General features: G+C 39.3%; 4 protein-coding genes across 5 annotated transcripts; 1 reads left to right on the forward strand and 3 right to left on the reverse strand.

Moving 5' to 3' along the window:
- The first annotated feature begins 73 nt into the window (after positions 1-73).
- On the forward strand, positions 74-3,174 carry LOC133738947 (protein kinase STUNTED-like). Of its 2 annotated transcripts, none has more exons than XM_062166637.1 (6): positions 74-1,145; positions 1,218-1,327; positions 1,407-2,214; positions 2,327-2,551; positions 2,624-2,794; positions 2,907-3,174. In XM_062166637.1, exons 1-6 carry the CDS (start codon positions 903-905, stop codon positions 3,009-3,011), a joined length of 1,662 nt encoding a protein of 553 aa, XP_062022621.1. In that variant the 5' UTR covers positions 74-902; the 3' UTR covers positions 3,012-3,174. The 2 variants fall into 2 exon arrangements, with proteins under 2 accessions (XP_062022621.1, XP_062022622.1); XM_062166638.1 differs by having other exon boundaries at positions 2,645-2,794.
- A 295-nt stretch (positions 3,175-3,469) lies between these two features.
- On the reverse strand, positions 3,470-5,528 carry LOC133739709 (GDSL esterase/lipase At5g55050-like). Its single transcript, XM_062167500.1, has 4 exons — positions 5,251-5,528; positions 4,786-5,147; positions 4,039-4,288; positions 3,470-3,927 (listed from the first exon to the last, which is right to left on the reverse strand). Exons 1-4 carry the CDS (start codon positions 5,489-5,491, stop codon positions 3,707-3,709), a joined length of 1,074 nt encoding a protein of 357 aa, XP_062023484.1. The 5' UTR covers positions 5,492-5,528; the 3' UTR covers positions 3,470-3,706.
- Positions 5,529-6,540: 1,012 nt separating this feature from the next.
- LOC133739708 (GDSL esterase/lipase At5g37690-like) lies at positions 6,541-8,561 on the reverse strand. Its single transcript, XM_062167498.1, has 5 exons — positions 8,181-8,561; positions 7,938-8,074; positions 7,518-7,802; positions 7,126-7,375; positions 6,541-6,951 (listed from the first exon to the last, which is right to left on the reverse strand). The coding sequence occupies exons 1-5, from the start codon at positions 8,428-8,430 to the stop codon at positions 6,731-6,733; spliced, it is 1,143 nt and encodes a 380-aa protein (XP_062023482.1). The 5' UTR covers positions 8,431-8,561; the 3' UTR covers positions 6,541-6,730.
- An 8,735-nt stretch (positions 8,562-17,296) lies between these two features.
- Positions 17,297-19,569, reverse strand: LOC133740894 (GDSL esterase/lipase At5g55050-like). The gene is made up of 5 exons (XM_062168837.1): positions 19,179-19,569; positions 18,923-19,059; positions 18,523-18,789; positions 18,033-18,282; positions 17,297-17,904 (listed from the first exon to the last, which is right to left on the reverse strand). The coding sequence occupies exons 1-5, from the start codon at positions 19,429-19,431 to the stop codon at positions 17,684-17,686; spliced, it is 1,128 nt and encodes a 375-aa protein (XP_062024821.1). The 5' UTR covers positions 19,432-19,569; the 3' UTR covers positions 17,297-17,683.
- Between the last annotated feature and the right edge of the window lie 345 nt (positions 19,570-19,914).

Genomic DNA, 19,914 nt, shown 5'->3' on the forward strand with positions numbered 1-19,914 from the left:
AGTTTAGCTTGATTTGTAGTTTCATCCTGTCGAGTAGTCTTGGTAAGTTAAGTTAAAAGCTTATAGTTTAATGTTTGCAACATCAGTCCCTACGGTCAATTGTGGAGATTGAGATTAACAAAGGGCTTATTGCAAACTTTAAACTACGGGTTTATATTCCTTGAAATTACATGGACTAAAGTGAGAATCGGCAAAAACATTAGCAGCTCGCTTCCATCCATGTCATGGGGGGACCTTCCATCCCATCATGATGTTTAGCACAACACTTCCCTGTTGTATGAGCATCTGTACGGGTTAGGGCGTGCTATTAGCACAAGTTAGTACCTCAGATGGCCAATTCACCATGGAACGAATTCCTTGAGAGACCTCAAATGGTGGAAAGATAGAAAATTTTGTACTTCTGCTCTTGGGCATGATTAGCCAGGTGAAGATGAATCTGGATCCAGTCGATTCGACTATCCTCTTCCTACAGAAGCTCCAAGTATGTTAAAGTGCTATATTCAGTCCTTGTGATTGGCCATTTTTGGGCATTTATTTATGCAACACCAGACAAGCACGGCCATTGAATCTGATATTAACTTGTGCAATCAAATTGTTCAAACAAATGATCCTGGTATAAAAGGCATGCCCAACTATTCCATTTTCCTCTTTAATTTTGGCTGAAATAGTTGCTACACTCTTTGGAGAGAGTTATATTAGCCATCAATACTTACCAACTACTGGTACATTCTGAAACCCATCAACTACTGCAGCTCACGAAAACAAAGCGACAATATGTCCAAATAGATAAAACCCAACCAATTAGTTTATGGCTATTCCAAACCAGAAAGAAAAGAGAAGAAAAATGTTCTGCAGTTTTTCAATGAACTGGTGCTCCAGCACCAAGTGCCAGTTTGTATGAGATGGTTCGAAGTCATACAATTGAACCCCAAATGCTATCGTGCCGGTGCAAGACAGTGAAGACCAAGAGGACGATTATTGCTGGCCTAAATTCAGATACCTGCAGTAGAGAAATGCTGCTTGGATTGCTCACTTCTGTTGTTAAACCAGAAGACAATGTGATGGCTATTCATGTTGAAGAAACAGATGATACATTTGATCCGAACACGTTCCACATTCATGAAGATCTCTGCAAGTCCAAGAAGGTAGGGTCTTAATTAATTCTCCCTCATGTGAAATAATCAAAGAAATTTGGAGCTTATGGTTCTTGTGTACAGGTAGATTTCCAAATAAAGGTCTGCATAGGAGATTCTTACATTTCTGAATTAGCTTACCAAGTTAGAGTCAGCTATGCTACAATCCTTGCACTTGGTTGCAGCTCTTCAGGGTAATGAAACTACTAAAATCTCTCTCTCTCTCTCTCTCTCTCTCAGCTTTCTGTGTGTTAATTATAATTTACCATGCAGGCTCAATGTTTCAGCTACCAGTGCTTGCCTGAAAGGTTTACCTCCTTCATGCACACTTCTGGTAATGAATAGTGTTGGAAGAATCTTATTTCAGAGGGAGGGAACTTGCCAACAAGGTTCTGTAAAGGTAGCCCTGCCCCTGAAATCTTCTCAGTCATTTTCTTCAGTGTACACTTGCTATAATCAGTCAAACACCAACCGGCAATTGCACAAGTCATTGACAATACCATCTGCTCCTCCCGTATCATCAATTCGGCGAATTACTAGAAGGGCACTCTCTTCTGCACATAAAACAGTGGAGGTTTCCGATTTTGTGGCTCAAAAGCTGTTTCATAGATTGGGACTACTAGAAGCAGAAGGATCCAGCAGGCATTTCGCCTCCCAAGAGCTTCGCTATGCAACTAATAATTTCAGCTCTGACATGGTGATTGGAGAGGGTGGGCATAGCAAGGTGTACCGAGCCACTCTTGAAGATGGTCGAGCTGCAGCTGTGAAAGTCCTCAAAACCACACACCATTCAGTTAGTGATCTTTTCCGCGAAGTAGATTTTCTATCTAGTATGAATCACAAGAACATTGTTCAGATAATTGGGTTCTGTGATAGTGGAGAGATGCTTGCGATTGTGTATGATCTTTTACATGGAAGCTTGAGGAGGAATTTGAGACAACTAAGGTGGAGTGAGAGGATGAAAGTTGCAATTGGTGTGGCAAAAGCTTTGGAGTACCTTCATCATTCTCACAACCCTCCCATCATTCATAGGGATGTCAAGTCTTCTAACATTCTCCTCTCCCATGATTGTGAACCAATAGTGAGTTCTAGAATAATATCACTAGAATTCTAAAACCTTCCAACAAAAATTATTTTTACTTCTTATATATGAGATATTGATACGTGCTGTTACTTTTGCTTCTGATTCTCAGTTGTCCGATTTTGGAGCAGCAATGGTACTTCGTCAATCTCAGCATGCAGATGCGCCATTTGATGTTGTTGGGACGTTTGGATACTTAGCCCCAGAGTACATGATGTATGGCAAGGTTGATGAGAAGATAGATGTGTACTCATATGGAGTGGTGCTTCTAGAACTCATTACTGGGAAAGAGGCTATTCAAACCGACCAGGAGATTCGAGAAAGCTTAGTACTTTGGGTAATAGAAGAAACTGTTGATCTTTATAACTAACTTTCTGAAAATTGGTCTGTTCACCTGAAGCTGCTGTAGTCTTTGTTCATTGACTTGCAGGCAAGGTCCCTATTGAGCTGTGGCATATGCGAACGTCTTATTGATCCTTACTTGTCTGAGGACTACAACAAGGAAGAGATGGAAGTAATGATGGTAGCTGCACGCCTCTGCCTTATGCATTCATCTTCTAGAAGACCAACCATGAAAACAGTAAATCCAAAACTTAGTTTGCATGCTACTTTGAGATTATAAATCAAGATTTTGTTTCCTTCTAAGTGTGCAAATGTGTTCCCTGTAACTTTGTGACAAATTGTTTTAACAGATACTTAGGCTATTTGAGGAGCCAGATCACTGGTTAAGGATGCAGAGAGAAAGAGACGAGTTTCTGAAAGGGACTACATTAAAAGATGATTCAGCCCTGTTTTGACCTGAAAGCTCAATTATGTAACACAGTTCAATGTTTGTTGATCACTTTGACTTCACCATGTGGTCCACAGAAGCAACGTCCTGCAATATCGCCGTATATATACACAGATATGTAGCAAAAATTTATTGTTGAAAAATGTAGAATGAATAAGACAATTATAAAATCTATGCTTGGTCTCCTGATATCTGAAACCATAATTGGATTTGTTTGCAAGGATTTTGGCTAGCTTTTATAAAATAAAACTTGTCAGGTTCAAATAATTATTTCATCTTTGTAAACTGATATCTGATACCTGATGCTATAATTATTTCATCTTTGTAAACTGATATCTGATATCTGATACCTGATGCTAGATGTTCATTTTGATATCATCTATACAGTTCTATTTTACTTACTTTATTGTTTCAAGAATCTATGATCAGTGCCTCATTCAACTTATACAACAAGGGTAAGCTAGAAATTGGGTTTGTGCTGATATTCATGATGATTTCTTTATACATACATAACTGAACTTTTCAGAAACATAGAATCAAAAGCTGATTGCATAAATGTCCATTCAATTTGATTTTTTTTTTCTTTCCTAATTCAACCTTACATTAACAAAGACTTTATATATTTAAAAGGTAGAAGTAAAAGTCTGTTTGTTTCTGGAGATACGGTTGATTATTGTCCAAAGGGCAATCTTTTACTGTTAATTAAGCCTCAGCCAACTGAGCAAAATTAATTGGGGTTACAAATTGTGGTCCACCACCGTAGAGGGTTACAGCAGCCAACTTATAAGCAGCCTGTGTTGGATGAAATCGATCCCAGAACAAGTATTGATCGCGATTCGAACAGAGATTTGCATCTGGTTTACAGAAGTTTTCAGCATTGAGCTTCCCAGTTCCACAACATGCAGCTGCCACTTGTGTAAAATCTGAAAAATCAAAAGTAGAGTTTCAAGGTGATTAGTACGTTATGCATTTTCCGTTATTCTTTTGCTCATGTTTAACAGTAATTACACCATTGACAAGAAAAAATTGCTTACTGAATGCAAGAGGGTTCTGTATGACATTTATAGTCATTTCAAATGCATTTCGAAGTGAGTACTTCAAGCCCTCAAATTCTGAGCTGAGCTTGTGCATAAGCACATCCAGCTTTGAATGGAAAGCTTTTGCATGATCATTCAGCTCCTCTATACAGCCGCCAGTAGCATTAAAAAATCTCTGAGATGGGCAGCAGCCAATCGGTGCGACGCTGATAATTCCTAACTTCCTTGCTCCAAGATTGAGTAACGTCTGCAATTTCAATACAGCCCTCAGCTTAACTATAAGAATTCTAAACTGCAAATCTTCTCTTGTTAGACAGTAGTCTAACAACATGAAATTGGTCTGTGAATCTGGACCAATGGTTAGGTTGATTCTAGGCGTAACGTCTGAGCCAGATTCACAAGTTTCCCAGAAATCATTACCCCATTTTGTACATATAATTAAAAATTGCTTCTGTAAGAAGTGTTTCAGCAGCGCTTAAAACTCATAGAATCTTTTCAGTTAATATTCCAACTGCAGGAAGCACTTGGAAGTGCTTCATGCCAGGTGATTCCTCAAAAAGCACTAAAAAAAAGCTTCTATAAGCCTGAAAGAGTTGTAACTTTTTTCTGCCAGACATCAGTCAAGCATTTTTCATTATCTGATAGTGCTTTTGCAAGTTCCAGAACCAATGCCAAACCAGCCCCGAATATTCTTATTAAACCTGTATTTCTAAGATACATGAAACATAGAGAAAAGTATGTTACCTTCAAGTGATTCTCATAAGCGAGTACTAAAGAGGACAAGAATTGTTCCTCAGGAATTGAACTGTTTGAGCTGTAGTATTCAAAAATGTCATTGCTGCCAATGCTGATGAAGAACAAAGACTTTGAAAGATACGTCTCAGTTGCTACAGGGCCCATTAAGGCGGTGAGATTACTCCGGACAGACGAAAATTGCTGTATCTGCTCTGCTAGTGGAATACAATTTTTTGTCATTCTTTGTCCAGTGGTATCAAAAAGGCCAGACCCTCCAGAAGCAAAGCTGAAGCCTCCAAACCACTTGAGAAGAGAAGTAGAGTTGAGGGAAAGAAAGGGCTTTGGACTTTTCTCGTAACCCAATAGCTTGGCTACATATCATCACAAGATAGAATATGTTAAGCTAGCTTGATGATGCAGCAATGCTGCTAAATATTCATGAATAAGGCAGAAAATGTATTAATTTCAACTAACCAAGAAAATCAGCTGTATTAAGGCCATTGCTGAACCTTCCAGTGGGTGTTGAGTTAGAAAAGTCGATTCCATTGTAGGGGAAATCAGCCCTGGCCATGCTACCTGGCAAGAAGTTGTTGGTGCCAACATCAGCAGTGGAGTCACCTAGTATGAAGATTGCTGGTACAGCTGCTTCTGCTAAATTAAGAACAGCTATGACCAAGGATAGAAGAACTAGAGGAAAACCCCATTTGTTTGCCATGACAAAAAATATAAAAAAAATAGAGATGTGAACAAGTTAGTACCAAAAATATGTGTATTGCAGGAAACCTTTACTTGTCATGGGGATTTATATGCATGGAGGTTTTAGAATTACATATAGAGCTGGTCACTTCCTTCCAAGAATACACTAGAGACATGTATAATATGTTCATTGCTCAGTAGGCAAATTGGCCTAGTGATTGTCTTTCTGATGCATATGGCCGGATTGACCATTGACCAAACAATTACCATTGTTAATCACCTTAGCTTTCTCAACTAGGTTTACCACTTTATTAGAGTTTAACTCGGGTGCAACATTCATTCATAAATTACCGAAACTCATTTTAACACAGAATGAATTGGCTAGAGCTGGTGTAGACCTTTATAAGGATTACATTTCTAGACCGGATTATGTGACCACATGAGGTGACAATATTACATTTTAAGACCTGATTGATGTGTTAATTAACACTGTATGCAAGCCCTAAAAAGGAAGTTCTTATAGCATATATTCCCTTATAAACTCAAGATACTGTGTCCACTTTCCCAAGACAGAAACATGGAGACAAGTGGCCGGTTTATTTGTCCTCATGGGGTTTAACTTTCTTCCTCATCTTCGTAGTTAGGTCCAAAAGTGCACATCAATTAGAATTCTCCATTCTTTTCCTGAAAATTCTTTTTCTTTCGCTAGAGCAAGGAATTTTATATAGTTTTTGACTTTTTTCTATCATACAACAAAAAAAAAAAAAAAAAAAAAAATTCTAAAAATGAAAAAAGTGGTTCAAATGACTTTTCATCTTGGTTACTCACCCTCCAGATGTTTAATGCTTTGTTTACTTTCACCTTCTCTGCACTGCAAGTTTGGATTGTTCTTTGATACTATCACCTAATTATGTATGACAGTCTTCTTGTGTTTATAAGTGGAAACCATATTACTGAATCCTGATTCAAAATGCATAGTTTAATTTGGTAGTCTACAGTTATAAAACAAAGTGGAAGCTGAAAAGTGCAATCCTCTGTCTCTGTGAAATTGGGTTTTAGGCTTTTAGCTGATATTAAAAATGAAGTCTTCATTACAGATTGAACTTTTCAAAACCAGAATCAACATCTACTTGCATTATTATAAACAAAATTTACAATGCATGCATAAAAGAACAGTACGTGAATTAAAAAGCAGAAGTAAAAACAGTTGCATCTGCAGACATAATATCAAGTCATGACCAAATAGATAGGCTTTGCTCTAAGCCTTGGCCAACTGAGAAAAATTAATCGGGGATACAAATTGTGGTCCACCACTGTAGAGGGCAACAGCAGCCAACTTAGAAGCAGCCTGTGTTGGATGAAATCGATCCCAGAACAAGTATTGATCCCGATTCGAACAGAGATTTGCATGTGGTTTACAGAAGTTTTCAGCATTGAGCTTCCCAGTTCCACAACATGCAGCTGCCACTTGTGTAAAATCTGAAAAACCAAAATGCACTTTGAAGGTAAGCCTTTTCCTTACGATTTTTGTGCTCATGTTTTAAGTATAATAAATGTACTAAGACAACGTATTCTAACATAGGAAAATGTATCAGATTGACAAATATTTCTGAGCATTATGCTTGTAAATATTGATGAAGATAATTTTCTTACTGAATGGAAGAGGGTTTTGTATGACATTGATTGTCATTTCATATGAATTTCCAAGTGAGTACTTCATGCCCTTGTATTCTGAGCTAAGCTTGCACAAGAGGGCATCCAATCTTGAATGAAAAGCTATTGCATTATCATTCAGCTCTTCCAAACATCCCCCAGTAGCATTGAAAATCCTCTGAGATGGGCAGCAGCCAATCGGGGCAATGCTGATGATGCCAAACTTCCTTGCTCCAAGATTGTATAGAGTCTGCCATTTTAACACAAGAGATCATTACTCCTTCAAATCTTGTCATATACGATCAAGTTGAATTATCTATCTATTTACAATTCCACTTATTAATGACATACACAAGACAATGTGCTTAACATAAAAAAACGAAGTTTGTCACCTTCAAGTGATTCTCATAAGCTACTTCTAAAGAGGACAAAAACTTTTCCTTCGGAATGGAACTCTTTGAATGGTAGTATCCGAAAAGGTCATTGCTGCCGGTGCTGATGAAGATCAAAGACTCTTTAAGAAACTTCTCAGTTGCTACCGCACCCATCAAGGCCGTAAGATTGTTCTTGACAGATGAAAATTGCTGTATCTGCTCTGTTAATGAGATAACTTTTTTCTGGTTTTTGAATGAGGCACCAAATGGAATATTTCCAGTTCCAAACTTCATCAATGTCAGCTGAAATAAAAAACATAGAAGAGGAAAAATAAATCATCATCTTAGTCATTTATCTGTTTTTTCCGGATTAGACATCAGATTGACAAAGAGCCATCTCATGCTTAAAGTAACTTGTTCCCCAAGAAAGTGACTTGCCATTGTGTGTCCAGTTATGTCAAGAAGACCAGACCCTCCAGAAGCAAAGTTGATACCATTAAACTTCTTCTTTTGAAGAGAAGTAGTTTTCAGAGAAAGAAAGGGGCTTGGACTTCTCTTGTAACCTAAATGCCGGGCTATATCACCAAAAGAAGCAATAAAATGTTAAGCTTAAAAATGAGCTTTCCCACATTGTTTTCTTATGAATGAGAAACTAAGGGAGTAAGTAGTATATAGACTAACCAAGAAAATCAGCACTGTTAAGGCCATTGCTGAACCTTCCGGTGGGTTTTGAGGTGCGAGGAAAGTCAATGCCATTGGGGGGAAAGTCAGCTCTTGCCTTGCTAGCCGGCAAGAAGTTATTGGTGCCGACATCTGCTGTTGAATCACCAAATATGAAGACTGGTGGCAGTACTGGCTTAGCTGCTGCTGCCAAGCTAAGAACAGTTATAAACAAGGATAGGGCTAGAGGAAGAACCCATTTGTTTTCCATGAGAAGAGAAAAATCGATAGATGTGGGTTAAAAGAACAAAGAAATCCAAAAAAAAAAAAAATTCTGTTGGTCTCCAACGAATGACGGTTGTGTTGCAAAAAAGATTCAGTTCTAGTTGGATTGATAAGAAAAGAATGGATGTTTTAGAAGTATATATAGTCCTGGTTAGGCGGTCACTTGCAGCAAGAATATACACATACAAATATAAGCGGTTCACCAGGCGGATTGGCCTAGTGATATTCTATTGCCGGATTGAGCTGTCACCAAACCATATTAATTGTTAATCTTAATATGCTTTTTAGGTTAGGAGTAAACTAGAAATAGTAAGTTTGACATCACAAATGATAGGAACTGCACTCTCATGAATCACATGTACACTCATAACATTACTAATCATCTCTCACAGAAATGCGACTGAGACGCATTTAGACAGAACTGGCCAGATCGATGACAAACCCCTACAATACTTTTGTTTCATGCCATTGATTTGATCTGGATTAACTCGCAAGTTTTTATCTCAGTATTCTTAAATTTTTTTCTTTAAAGAAAGGACAAAAGGTGTTCGATGAAATGTAACTATGACTCGTCGCTAAAAATATGACGGTCTAGAATCAAATCTGTACTGTCTATGGGTGGTCACTTTGTAAATACATTACTAATCGATCAGTTCACATTATTTTCTTTGACAGAAACAAGGGAACCAATGGCCGGTTTAATTTGTCCTCATTGGATGATTTCTCTAGTTCACCTTTGTATTTAGGTCCCAATTAACATTAGTTTCACAAAAAGTGAGCCTGTCCCAGTCTTCACATTGAAGATTTGAAGTTTACACATGAAAATCCTGTGTTTTGACTAATGCATTCGAAATGCGCAAATGTAAGATTTAGATGAGTAATGATATAAGATTAATTGTGTGACTATTAATTCTTTAAACGTACATACTTTAAGAAAATAGTGTCAATCAATCTCTTTTAAAATATTGAAGGGAACTAAAAATTTGTTACTATTTTGAAAGATGTGCATTTGAACCGTTCTTGATACATTTACACAAAACACTACGTGAATGATAGTTTGTCACCACAAATAGCGTTTGACAACATGAGAAGTAGATACATCATCATATTCATCATCCCTGAGGTTATTGTTTCCTTTAATTTATGCTGCTAGAATAATAAGTTGTTCAGGACCTTAATCCTTTTACTTGAGCAACTACAAATGGAGTCTCCCTCATTGACTTATCATAACTTAACACTACAGATTTATCTTGATTATCTCAAAGATGGAGCTGTCAATCTCGTACTGTGTTTTATAAAAAAAAAGAAATAAAAAAAAAAAAGAATAATTCGATATTGAATTAATCTGCTCAACACAAAGATTAATTACTATTTTTGATTTGATGCCACAAGTTAATGATCAAATTGTAGCCCAAAACCAGTAACATCCTCTACATGAAGAATAGCATTTGCCAAACAAAGTTTTGCATGTGTGTTAATGCATTTGAGTCACATTCTTCTCGATCTAAATGCTTTCAAATTTCCTCAGGAAAAAAAAAAAATCATCATTCTAAAATTTGGCATGTTAATACATTTGAGTCACATTCTTCTCTAAATGCTTTCAAATTTCCTAATAAAAGAAGAATCTGTTGTAGGAAAATTGTAATTGTGTGTATTATTGATAATAGGAGCCCTTTAAATAGGGAGTTACAAGGTATACAAAAGGCAATAGAATCCGAATACAATTGAATACTTAGAACACTTTCCTATTACAACTCTAAACCCTAGTTTGTAGAGGCACACATTATGTCGACATCCTTCAACACTCCCCCTTGTGCCACTCAAACTTGGCGATGACGCTTTGATTGTTGCCTCGTTAAAAACCTTGTCAGGTAACAAAAACCCTGTGGGACAAAAATAACCCTGGTCGAATGACAAAAAGAGCACAACACGTCCTTCACTCTTCGAGATCTAACTGTAGACATCATACCTCCCCCTGATGTCCATATCTCCCCCTGATTGCTACAATCATGGGAGTTCGGATAACTTCCTTAATCCGATGCTCTTCACATGTTTCTCGAAGGTGGATTTTGGTAACGACTTAGTAAATAAGTCCGCTACATTATCCTCAGATCGGATTTGGTTCACTTCAATATTTAGAAGTGTCTGTTGTTGCTGATTGTAAAAGAACTTAGGCGATATATGCTTGGTGTTGTCGCCCTTGATGAAACCTAATTTCATTTGCTCAATACAAGCTGCATTATCTTCATAAATGCATGTAGGTTCATCTGTGGTAGACTTCAAACCACAAGTTCCTCGAATGTGTCTAACTATAGACCTTAGCCATATGCATTCTCGCACGGCTTCATGTAGAGCAATAATCTCTGCATGATTTGAGGAAGCAGCAACAAGGGTCTGCTTTGTAGACCTCCAAGATATCGCAGTGCTTCCCATGGTAAAGACATAACCCATTTGGGAGCGACCTTTGTGAGGGTCGAGAGAAACCCTGCATCAGCAAAACCCAGCAAGACATCGTTGTCATTTTGATGGAGGGGAGGAGGAGCACGGAAGGTGGCGTTTTGCCTTGTGGAGTCTGATCCCATACTTCCGTTATTTCTTTTCTCTCTGTAGGGATAGAACAAGCCCATATCAATCGTACCTCTCAAGTATCGAAGGATTGTCTTTATGCCAATCCAATGGCGTTGCGTTGGCGCGGGGCTATATCTAGCCAACAAGTTCATAATAATTGAGGTGTCCGGTCTTGTATTGTGCTAAGTACAATAATGCGCCTATTGTACATAAGTAAGCACTTCTGCTATTAACACGTCTTCGTCATCATCCCTGGGACGAAACGGATCCCTTTTAGGGCCAAGACTACGGACGACCATGGGAGTGCATCTTTGACTTTATCAAAATGCCTAAGCATCTATTGACACGGTATACAAAACCGTGTTCTCCCAAGGTCCATCCTCTCAAACTCGGATTTCAGGTGTTCAGCGGTTTTCCTTAACTCACAAGGGTTCCAATTATGTTTATCAACATAAACCGCGACAATTGCAAATCCGGAACATGTCATGGAAACGCGTGGGCATAGTTCATCATATCCCTTCCCAATCAAGTAGTCACTTTAGTGAGCGTTTCAACCTCGTTGCAAACGTGCTCCGTGGTCTAGAGCCACTTGACTTGGGTAAATGAGGTTCACAAGAACCTTCATTATATTCCGTATCTAGATCCCCATAAAGATACGTAGTGACCTCATTTGTAAGCTGCATGTTCAGTTATTTGGAAACTACCAAACTGACAAAGTAGTGGAGTGCAATGACATCCATTACGAGAGAATATGTCTTCTCCAAGATTCGAAAAAACTCTAGGCGCTAGTCGGGCGGTGACCCAGGGACTAGCGCCCAGAGGCCTAGGCGGGAATCTAGGCGGGGACTAGGCGGTTTTTAATTTTTTAATTTTTAAGTTAATTTTATGACATATAATTAATTAATTATATAAATAAAAATGTTTAAAGACCAACAATAAATTAATAACATGTAAAATTAGACAAAATTAGTCCCCTTCATCTACTTAAACTGGACGTCTCATCTATAATTAGACCTTAAATCCTAATTAGCCCAATGCAAATCAGAGCCACCCATCTTCCCTTCAACCCTACCAAGCCAAAAAAGCAAAAATTAACACTGCAACACACCGCCACAACCTTAAACATTCTCTCAGTCGAAAGCTCATACCTTTTCAGTGCCCTCTGTTGATTTCAATCTCCAACGTCTTCACCTTACGCAACCCAAGACCCCATATCACAAATAAAGCAAACCCAATCCATATTCTTTCCCTCATCTTAAAGTTTCAATCTTTCAGTCCTCTCTTTGAAATTTCAAATACCCAGAAACCAAAATCAAAATCCAATTCGTGTTTCTTCATTTCTGTGCTACCCAATTCACCAAGTTCTGATCTGCTATTTTGGTGTTTCTGGAAATCGAGCTATGAAATCCCAACCTTCAAATGTGGTGGGTGTTTGAGCAAATTAGTGGTTTAGATTCACAAAACATCATCGCAAACCTCGCAGTTCTCGTCTCCTCCAAAGACATCCAGAACGACGATCCACCGCATCCCCCCGCCTCCTCCAAGAAAGCCTCTGCGATGAGAAAGTTCTTGAAAAAAAAAAAAAAAAAAAGCAGATCCGCCTACTCCGCCCAGACGACTAGGCCGATTAATCTCCCGCCCAAGCCGACTAATCGGCCGCCCAAAACCCAGGCCGCCTACCTCACCGACTTGGCCTTACTCGCGGCGGTCACCTGCCGCCCAGCGCCTAGGCGGCTCCTAAGCGGGCTGGGCGGCCGAGTTTTAGAACACTGGTCTTCTCGTAGTCGATTCCAGGGTATTGTGAGAAACCTTGCGCCATAAGGTGAGATTACCATCTCTTTTTCTCGTCACGTTATCTAACGAAGACCTATTAATGTCAACAGGTTTTATGTTAGGAGGTGTTGGCATCTCAGGCCCGAAATCCTTCCTCTTCGTTAGTGAATCCAATTCAACCTGGATCGCATCTTTCCATTTAGGCCAATTTTCTCTACATTGGCATTCTTCAACTGAGTAAGGTTCGATGTCATTGGTCTCAATAATTCCACGTCTTCATGTACACTAGTGTAATTCGTAGAGATCTCTATATTCTCAGGGATCGGTTCCAACATTGAGGCGTCCCCCAACGATGTCTCTTGGACATAACCATAATCCAGAATATTCTCATGAGACGGATTTTGAGTATCAATGATCAATGGATCAAGTTGTGCCAAACTCGCTCTCTTTTTAGGGCGAGAATCCATCGAACCTATGGGTCTTCTACGCTCTCTAGCGAAACCCATGGCCTATGACGCCATTATGCCACCTTTGTGGCGTCACCATACCACCATCCATGGTAGTGGTGCCGTACCCATCTCCTCTGGGTGGCACCATGTCCTCTTGTGGGGACATCAATCCTTGCAGACATGTTTGCAGCAGGTATATGTGATCTCGTCACTTTTAGGGGATCAAGATGAGACATAGTGGGGACAGACCACGACAATTCCTGTCGTTCCTGTTGAACATTGACGTTCTAATCTCCCCCTAACGACGGGAAGACTGTCTCATCAAAGTGACAATTCGCAAATCCAGCGAAAAAGAGATCACCTGTCAAGGGTTCTACATAGCAGACTTATGGTTGGAGACTTATGTCCAACACAAATATATATATGCATTCGTTGCAATGACTCATGTTGATGCGCTGTGGCGGCGCAATTGGCACATAAACCGCACACTCAAATATGCATAAGTACGAGATATTAGACTCGAACCCAGTCACTAGCTGTAACGCAAATAAACGTTGAGTGGCTGCTATGAGTCGTAGACGAATTAGGATAGCTACATGCGATATTGCATAACCCAAGCGGAAATGTTGGTGCGCATTACCAAAGTCCAGGCTACCATCGTAGTCTTTTAATGGTGGCTTTTCCGCGAGACCAATTGGGTGTGTACATGGGAATATGATACTTGATATCAATACCCAATGATATGCAATATTCATCGAAAATTTTCGATGTAAACTCTCTAGCATTATCAAGTCAAATTGACTGAATGGGATGATCTGGGTAGTGAGCCCGTAGCCATATGTTATGTGCTAGGAGTGTAGTATAAGCAGCATTACGAGTGGATAATGGCACAACACGTGACCAACGTGTGTGCGTATCAACCAACACCATAAAACATCTATACGGTCCGCAAATTGGTTGATCAAATCCACAGAATTCCCTTAGATTCTTTGTAAGAATGGAATTATTTCCTCAATCTCCTTTGCATAGGATGGTCTCAATCCTAAAGAACAGGCTTTACAAAACGAAACATGGGCCTTATAATTAACCAATGAAGGTTTTGGTTAAGCCACAATGTCACTATGGACTTGAGAAGTAGAGAGAGGAGTTGAATTAGGGTTTATGGCGTCAATGCCATGTATTTGCCGCAGGGGGTAGGCGGCGCCGGCTATGTGTGGCCGGTCTTGCGTAATCATGGCACCATGAGGCGCATGTGCAACTCCTCAAACCAATTCTTGGTTCTTACTTTTCTTCGTTCTGAAAATGGATGTCTGTGTGAAGTCTTTTAATACACGGATCATCATGTCACGACTTGGGTGTCCCAAACGGTCATGCCAAAGCCTATATGTGTCAAAATCCCATAAGTCGTCTCTCATGACATGGTTGGATTCAATAACTCGAATAGTGGTTGCTTACAACCCACTAGAGCGACACATAAGTTTCTCTAATACTCGTTTATGTCCGTAGTCATTAGAGGTGATGCAAAGGCTCATAATGTGTTTCCACATGAAAACCATTGACTCTTATATAATAAAGTTCGAATTAAGGTATGTCCAAGACATTTAAGTAAAAGAATTGACACTTTATTAATCACCAATGATTACATCAAAGTTTCCAAAGTATAATCCAAAATAAAAATCAAACTTTAGACGAATCGTAGTCACTCAATCCGTTTGGTAACTCCAATCAAATATGACCAGGAAAGTAGAGAGATGTTGGTGGAGCGAGGCTCTCTTAAGTACCACTCATCTCAATGACTTTCCTAGACATCATATTTCATTGGGTGCGCCACATGAGAAAGAGTTAATACAATTGTCATTTATTGACTAAGGCATATTGCCATTACAAAATTCTTGGAAAATAAAGACTATTTATCAAAATCTGCGGCATCAACATGGTTGTTTTCCTCGCCAGATTTGAAGTCTGTAATGATGAGATTGATGTCATTATCATTTCCATCATCTCCTTCAGCTGCGAGACGAGCCTCATGCTCTCTCATATCTTTATACACTTGTATTGTGCAGCTTTGTTTTTCCACTCGTATTCTAGTGCTTAAACCAATGTTTTAAAGATCCACATCTATAGCATTACCTCACCCATTAATTGAGATGCACCTTGTGCATTTGGACATCCTCCATGGACGTTGGTGGCGACACTACCACTACCGGTGGCGCCTGTTTTGCCTCTCCCACGTTGGCCAATATTGCCACGTGTCCGCTTATTAATCTCGCCGTTTTCCTTCCTTTGTAGGGCGGTTGTATGAACCCACACGTCCATTTCATTGGCCCATAACTTTTAGGGTTCCGCTCCTTGCCCCCTTCTTTCGGTGCGCTATTATAATTCGCTTTGTGAACGCTCTTAGTTCCAACGGGCCTTTGAATTATGGTTTTTCACGAGTATGTGGTCAACTTACTCAGTAACTGACATAAGTTGATGAAACCTCGTAATCCATCTAGCATTGCACACAAGCCTATTGCTTTGCAACCAATAGTGCTGAGACGGGGAAGGTTGAGAGGATTTCTCAATTAATTCATATTCTGTGAGCTCTACTCCGCAGAATCTCATTAGTAGTGAGGTGATTCTTGACATTATTCACCCACCGGTGATAACAAATGTCATTTGAATCTGGTTTAGTGAAGTCGGGTTTTTGCACGTTTGCATTCGACATTCAAAGATGAAGGAGAATAGATTAGTTTAGGAGTAAAAACTTCCACGACAACTAATATAAGGTTTCCGAGCCTTAATGCTACCAAGAAACCGATTTCCAAGAATATTTGGATTAGACTGAAACAATGATGTTGATATGGTCAAATTCTCATGCTCACGGACGCTCTTAGTCCATAGCTTACGAACGCTCTTAGTCCGTAATATTTTTATGGTCGCGAACGCTCTTAGTTCGTGGTTTACGAACGCTCTTAGTTCGTAAAGCGGGAATCCCCACAATTCCGCTTATTTAAATAATCGAACCATGTTCATATTATACAAATCCTGCAGCAAAATAAAGGAATTTAAAAGACAAGAAAGCAGGAACTTTAATCGTAAAAACTTACTTGGTTATTTGAAGCTTTGCTTCACGATTCTTTATACACGCGCGTGTTGATGCAGGCGTGTAGCTAAATTAGGATTGCTGGAATCTGGTCGGAAAATGGCAGTTGGTGGGCTGCCCTTTTTTTTTTTTTTTTTTTTCGGCCCAGGCCTGCATTCCTTTTCTGGGCACGTGGGCATGAGCCTGTTTCTTTCTTTTCTTCTTTTCTTTCTTTTCTTTTTCGCGTCTCCTTCCTTCCTTCTGGTTCTCTCTTCTCCTTCCTTCTGGATTGCAGATGTGTGTCTGCAGCGAGGATGGGTCGGGTCTGTGCGTCGAGGCCGGTCTGGCCGGCTGTGGGATTCGCGCTGGAGGCCGGTGGGCTGGAGGCAGCGACTGCAAGGCGGGGCAGCGAGCTGTGTCTGCGATGGCGCGCACTGGAGGCCGGTAGGGAGCAGCGCTATTGCAGGCGTGGGGCGAGGGTGAGCGCAGCAGTGCGTTGGGCTGGAGGCTGGCAGGGAGGAGGCCCATGTGGAGAGGTTGATTGGGTTCCGGCCTCAGGTCTGATGCAAAGCCGATCTGGAGACTGCAGATAATGTTTTTTTTTTTTTTTTTTTTTTTTTTTAGGGCTGCCTTTTTGGTTTTAGGTTTTTTCTTTTTGGCTAGGGTTAAAGCTCGTGCTGATAACGTGTTGTAGGAGAATTGTAATTGTGTGTATTATTGATAATAGGAGCCCTTTAAATAGGGAGTTACAATGTATACAAAAGGCAATAGAATCCGTATACAATTGAATACCTAGAACACTTTCCTATTACAACTCTAAACCCTAGTTTGTAGAGGCACACATTATGTCGACATCCTTCAACAGAATCATCATTCTGTGAATAAATAAGCCTACAAGTTGAATACTAGACTTCAATGTTTTTGTTTTTTTGTTTTTAATTATTTTCTTTTAATCCTCACCTTGATGCCATAATTCTACATTTGAACCGGTGACATTCACAATATTAGTTATGTCAGCTAACCAACAGATCACGACTCATCGACAACTATAAAGTTGTGTCACCTTTCACATCTTATATACAGAACAACATTGGACTCTTTGTTGATATAATGACCTAGTTACTATTCAACATTCATAGTTATAGAACAAGGGGGAAGCTGAAAAGTACATCTTATCTCTGTGGAATTGTGTTTTTGCTGATATTAAAAATAACTCTTCATCACAGACTGAGTTTTGCAGAACCAGAAACAATATCTGCTTTCATAAATGCCAACTCAATTTCAGTATAAGCTTGTAATGAAAGAACAAATAAATAAAACGTAGAAGAAAAACTAGTTTTGCTACTACAGACACAATTGGTCTTAAACAAATGGTTAGTTTGCAGTTAAGCCTCGGGTAACTGAGCGAAGTTAATTGGGGATACAAATTGTGGTCCTCCATAGTAGAGGGTCACAGCTGCCAACTTAGAAGCCGCCTGTGTTGGATGGAATAAATCCCAGAACAAGTATTGGTCGCGGTTCGAACAAAGATTAGCATCTGGTGTACAGAAGGATTCACCACCGAGCTTCCCAGCTCCACAACATGCAGCTTCCACTTGTGTAAAATCTGAAAAACAGAAACGGAATTAGAAGGTAAACCTCTTCCTTGACCAGTTGACCACCTTCCATTTCATGTTACACACATGCATGACAAAGTGTTAAGCATTATGACTTCATTATTTACTAGTTGCTTACTGAATGGAAGAGGGTTCTGTATGACGTTTATTGTCATTTCATATGAATTTCCAAGGGAGTACTTAAAGCCTTCGTGTTCAGTGCTGAGCTTGCACAATAGGGCATCCAGCTTTAAATGGAAGGCTATTGCATGATCATTCAACTCCTCCAAACATCCCCCAGTAGCATTGAAAATCCTTTGAGATGGGCAGCAGCCAATCGGGGCGACGCTAATGATTCCAAACTTCCTTGCTCCAAGAGTGTATAAAGTCTGCCATTTTAAAACAGGGCTCAGGTTATGAAACTCCAATTTTATACTCGAGAAATAATGTTCTCTTACCAAACAGTCTGGCAGCATAGCATGTTTATCTAGCTACACGATGAATCTGATTAGGTAGATTTTAGCCTAAATATTTGGTCCGGATTAATGCAAGAACAGTAATTGCTCCTTCAAAACTTGTTTATCTGTGACGCTAGACAGTGTGCTATAACATAAAGAGAAGTATGTCACCTTCAAGTGGTTCTCATAAGCAAGTACTAAAGATGACAAGAATTCTTCTTTGGGAATTGAACTGTTTGAATGATAATATCCGAAAAGGTCATTGCTTCCACTGCTGATGAAGATCAAAGACTTCGAAAGAAACTTCTCAGTTGCTGCTGCACCCATTTTGGCCATGAGATTGTTCTTGACGGATGAAAATTGCCGTATCTGTTCTGTTAATGGGATAACATTTTTTTGGTTGTTGAATGAAGCACCAAATGGAACATTCCTGGTCAGCTTCAATCAAAATGAAAAATAAGAGAAACTTGTCATATATGGTTTTAGCCATCTCATTTTCCAGATTAGACATTAGAATGATGAAAAGCCATTCTATGAATTAAATAACTTCTGCATCAAGAAAGTGACTTACCAATGTTTGTCCAGTTATGTCAAGAACACCAGACCCTCCAGAAGCAAAGTTAATACCTCTGAACTTCTTCTTTTGAAGAGAAGTAGCACTGAGAGAAAGAAAGGGCCTTGGACTTCTCTTGTAACCAAAATGCTGGGCTATATCACCAAAAGAAGCACTATGTTAACCTTCAAATTAAAATCGGCAGAAATGTAATAATTTCAAAATAGGGTTTTTAAACTTGAGAGTGAGCTCTTCCAAATTTTCTTATACCGACCTAGAAAATCAGCACTGTTGAGGCCATTGCTGAACCTTCCAGTGGGTCTTGGTGAGTTAGGAAAGTCAATGCCATTGTGGGGAAAGTCTGCCCTTGCCTTGCTACCTGGCAAGAAGTTATTGGTTCCTATATCAGCAGTTGAATCACCTAGTATGAAAATTGGTGGCAATAGTACTGGCTTAGCTGCTGCTGCTAAACTAAGAACAGCCATAAACAAGGATAGGATTAGAGGAAGAAACCATTTGTTCTCCATGAGAAAATTATTAAGGGAGCAAATTAATCGAAAAAAAAAAAAATGTATTGGTATACAAATTCTGTGTTTCAAGAAAAGCTTCTAATGGGATTGACGATTGATAATGAATGCCTTAGAACTATACATAGTCCTGGTGAGGCGGCCGATCACTTCCTAGAAAGAATATGCACTTACAAATATAAGAGGTTCACTAGGCGGATTGTCCTAGTTATTATCTTTGGACCATTGACCAAAATCTAGAATAGCATTGTTAGAATAGATGATAGGAACTAGGATACACTCTTACTGATTCAACGATTTTCAATAAATTAAGATTATGTTTCACATTTACTGATGGCCTATTACAGTAGCGAGACACAAATAGATAGTAACCTCAATAACTTTGTTTCATTCCATCAGTTTCGAGCCAACTAACCACTTTGAAATTGGTAGTATTCTCAAGTTTTTTCTTCCAAGGACAGAGAGAAAGTATTTGCTGCCTCT

The sequence above is a fragment of the Rosa rugosa genome, chromosome 3 (assembly GCF_958449725.1).
Source record: "Rosa rugosa chromosome 3, drRosRugo1.1, whole genome shotgun sequence".
Lineage (NCBI taxonomy): Eukaryota > Viridiplantae > Streptophyta > Magnoliopsida > Rosales > Rosaceae > Rosa > Rosa rugosa.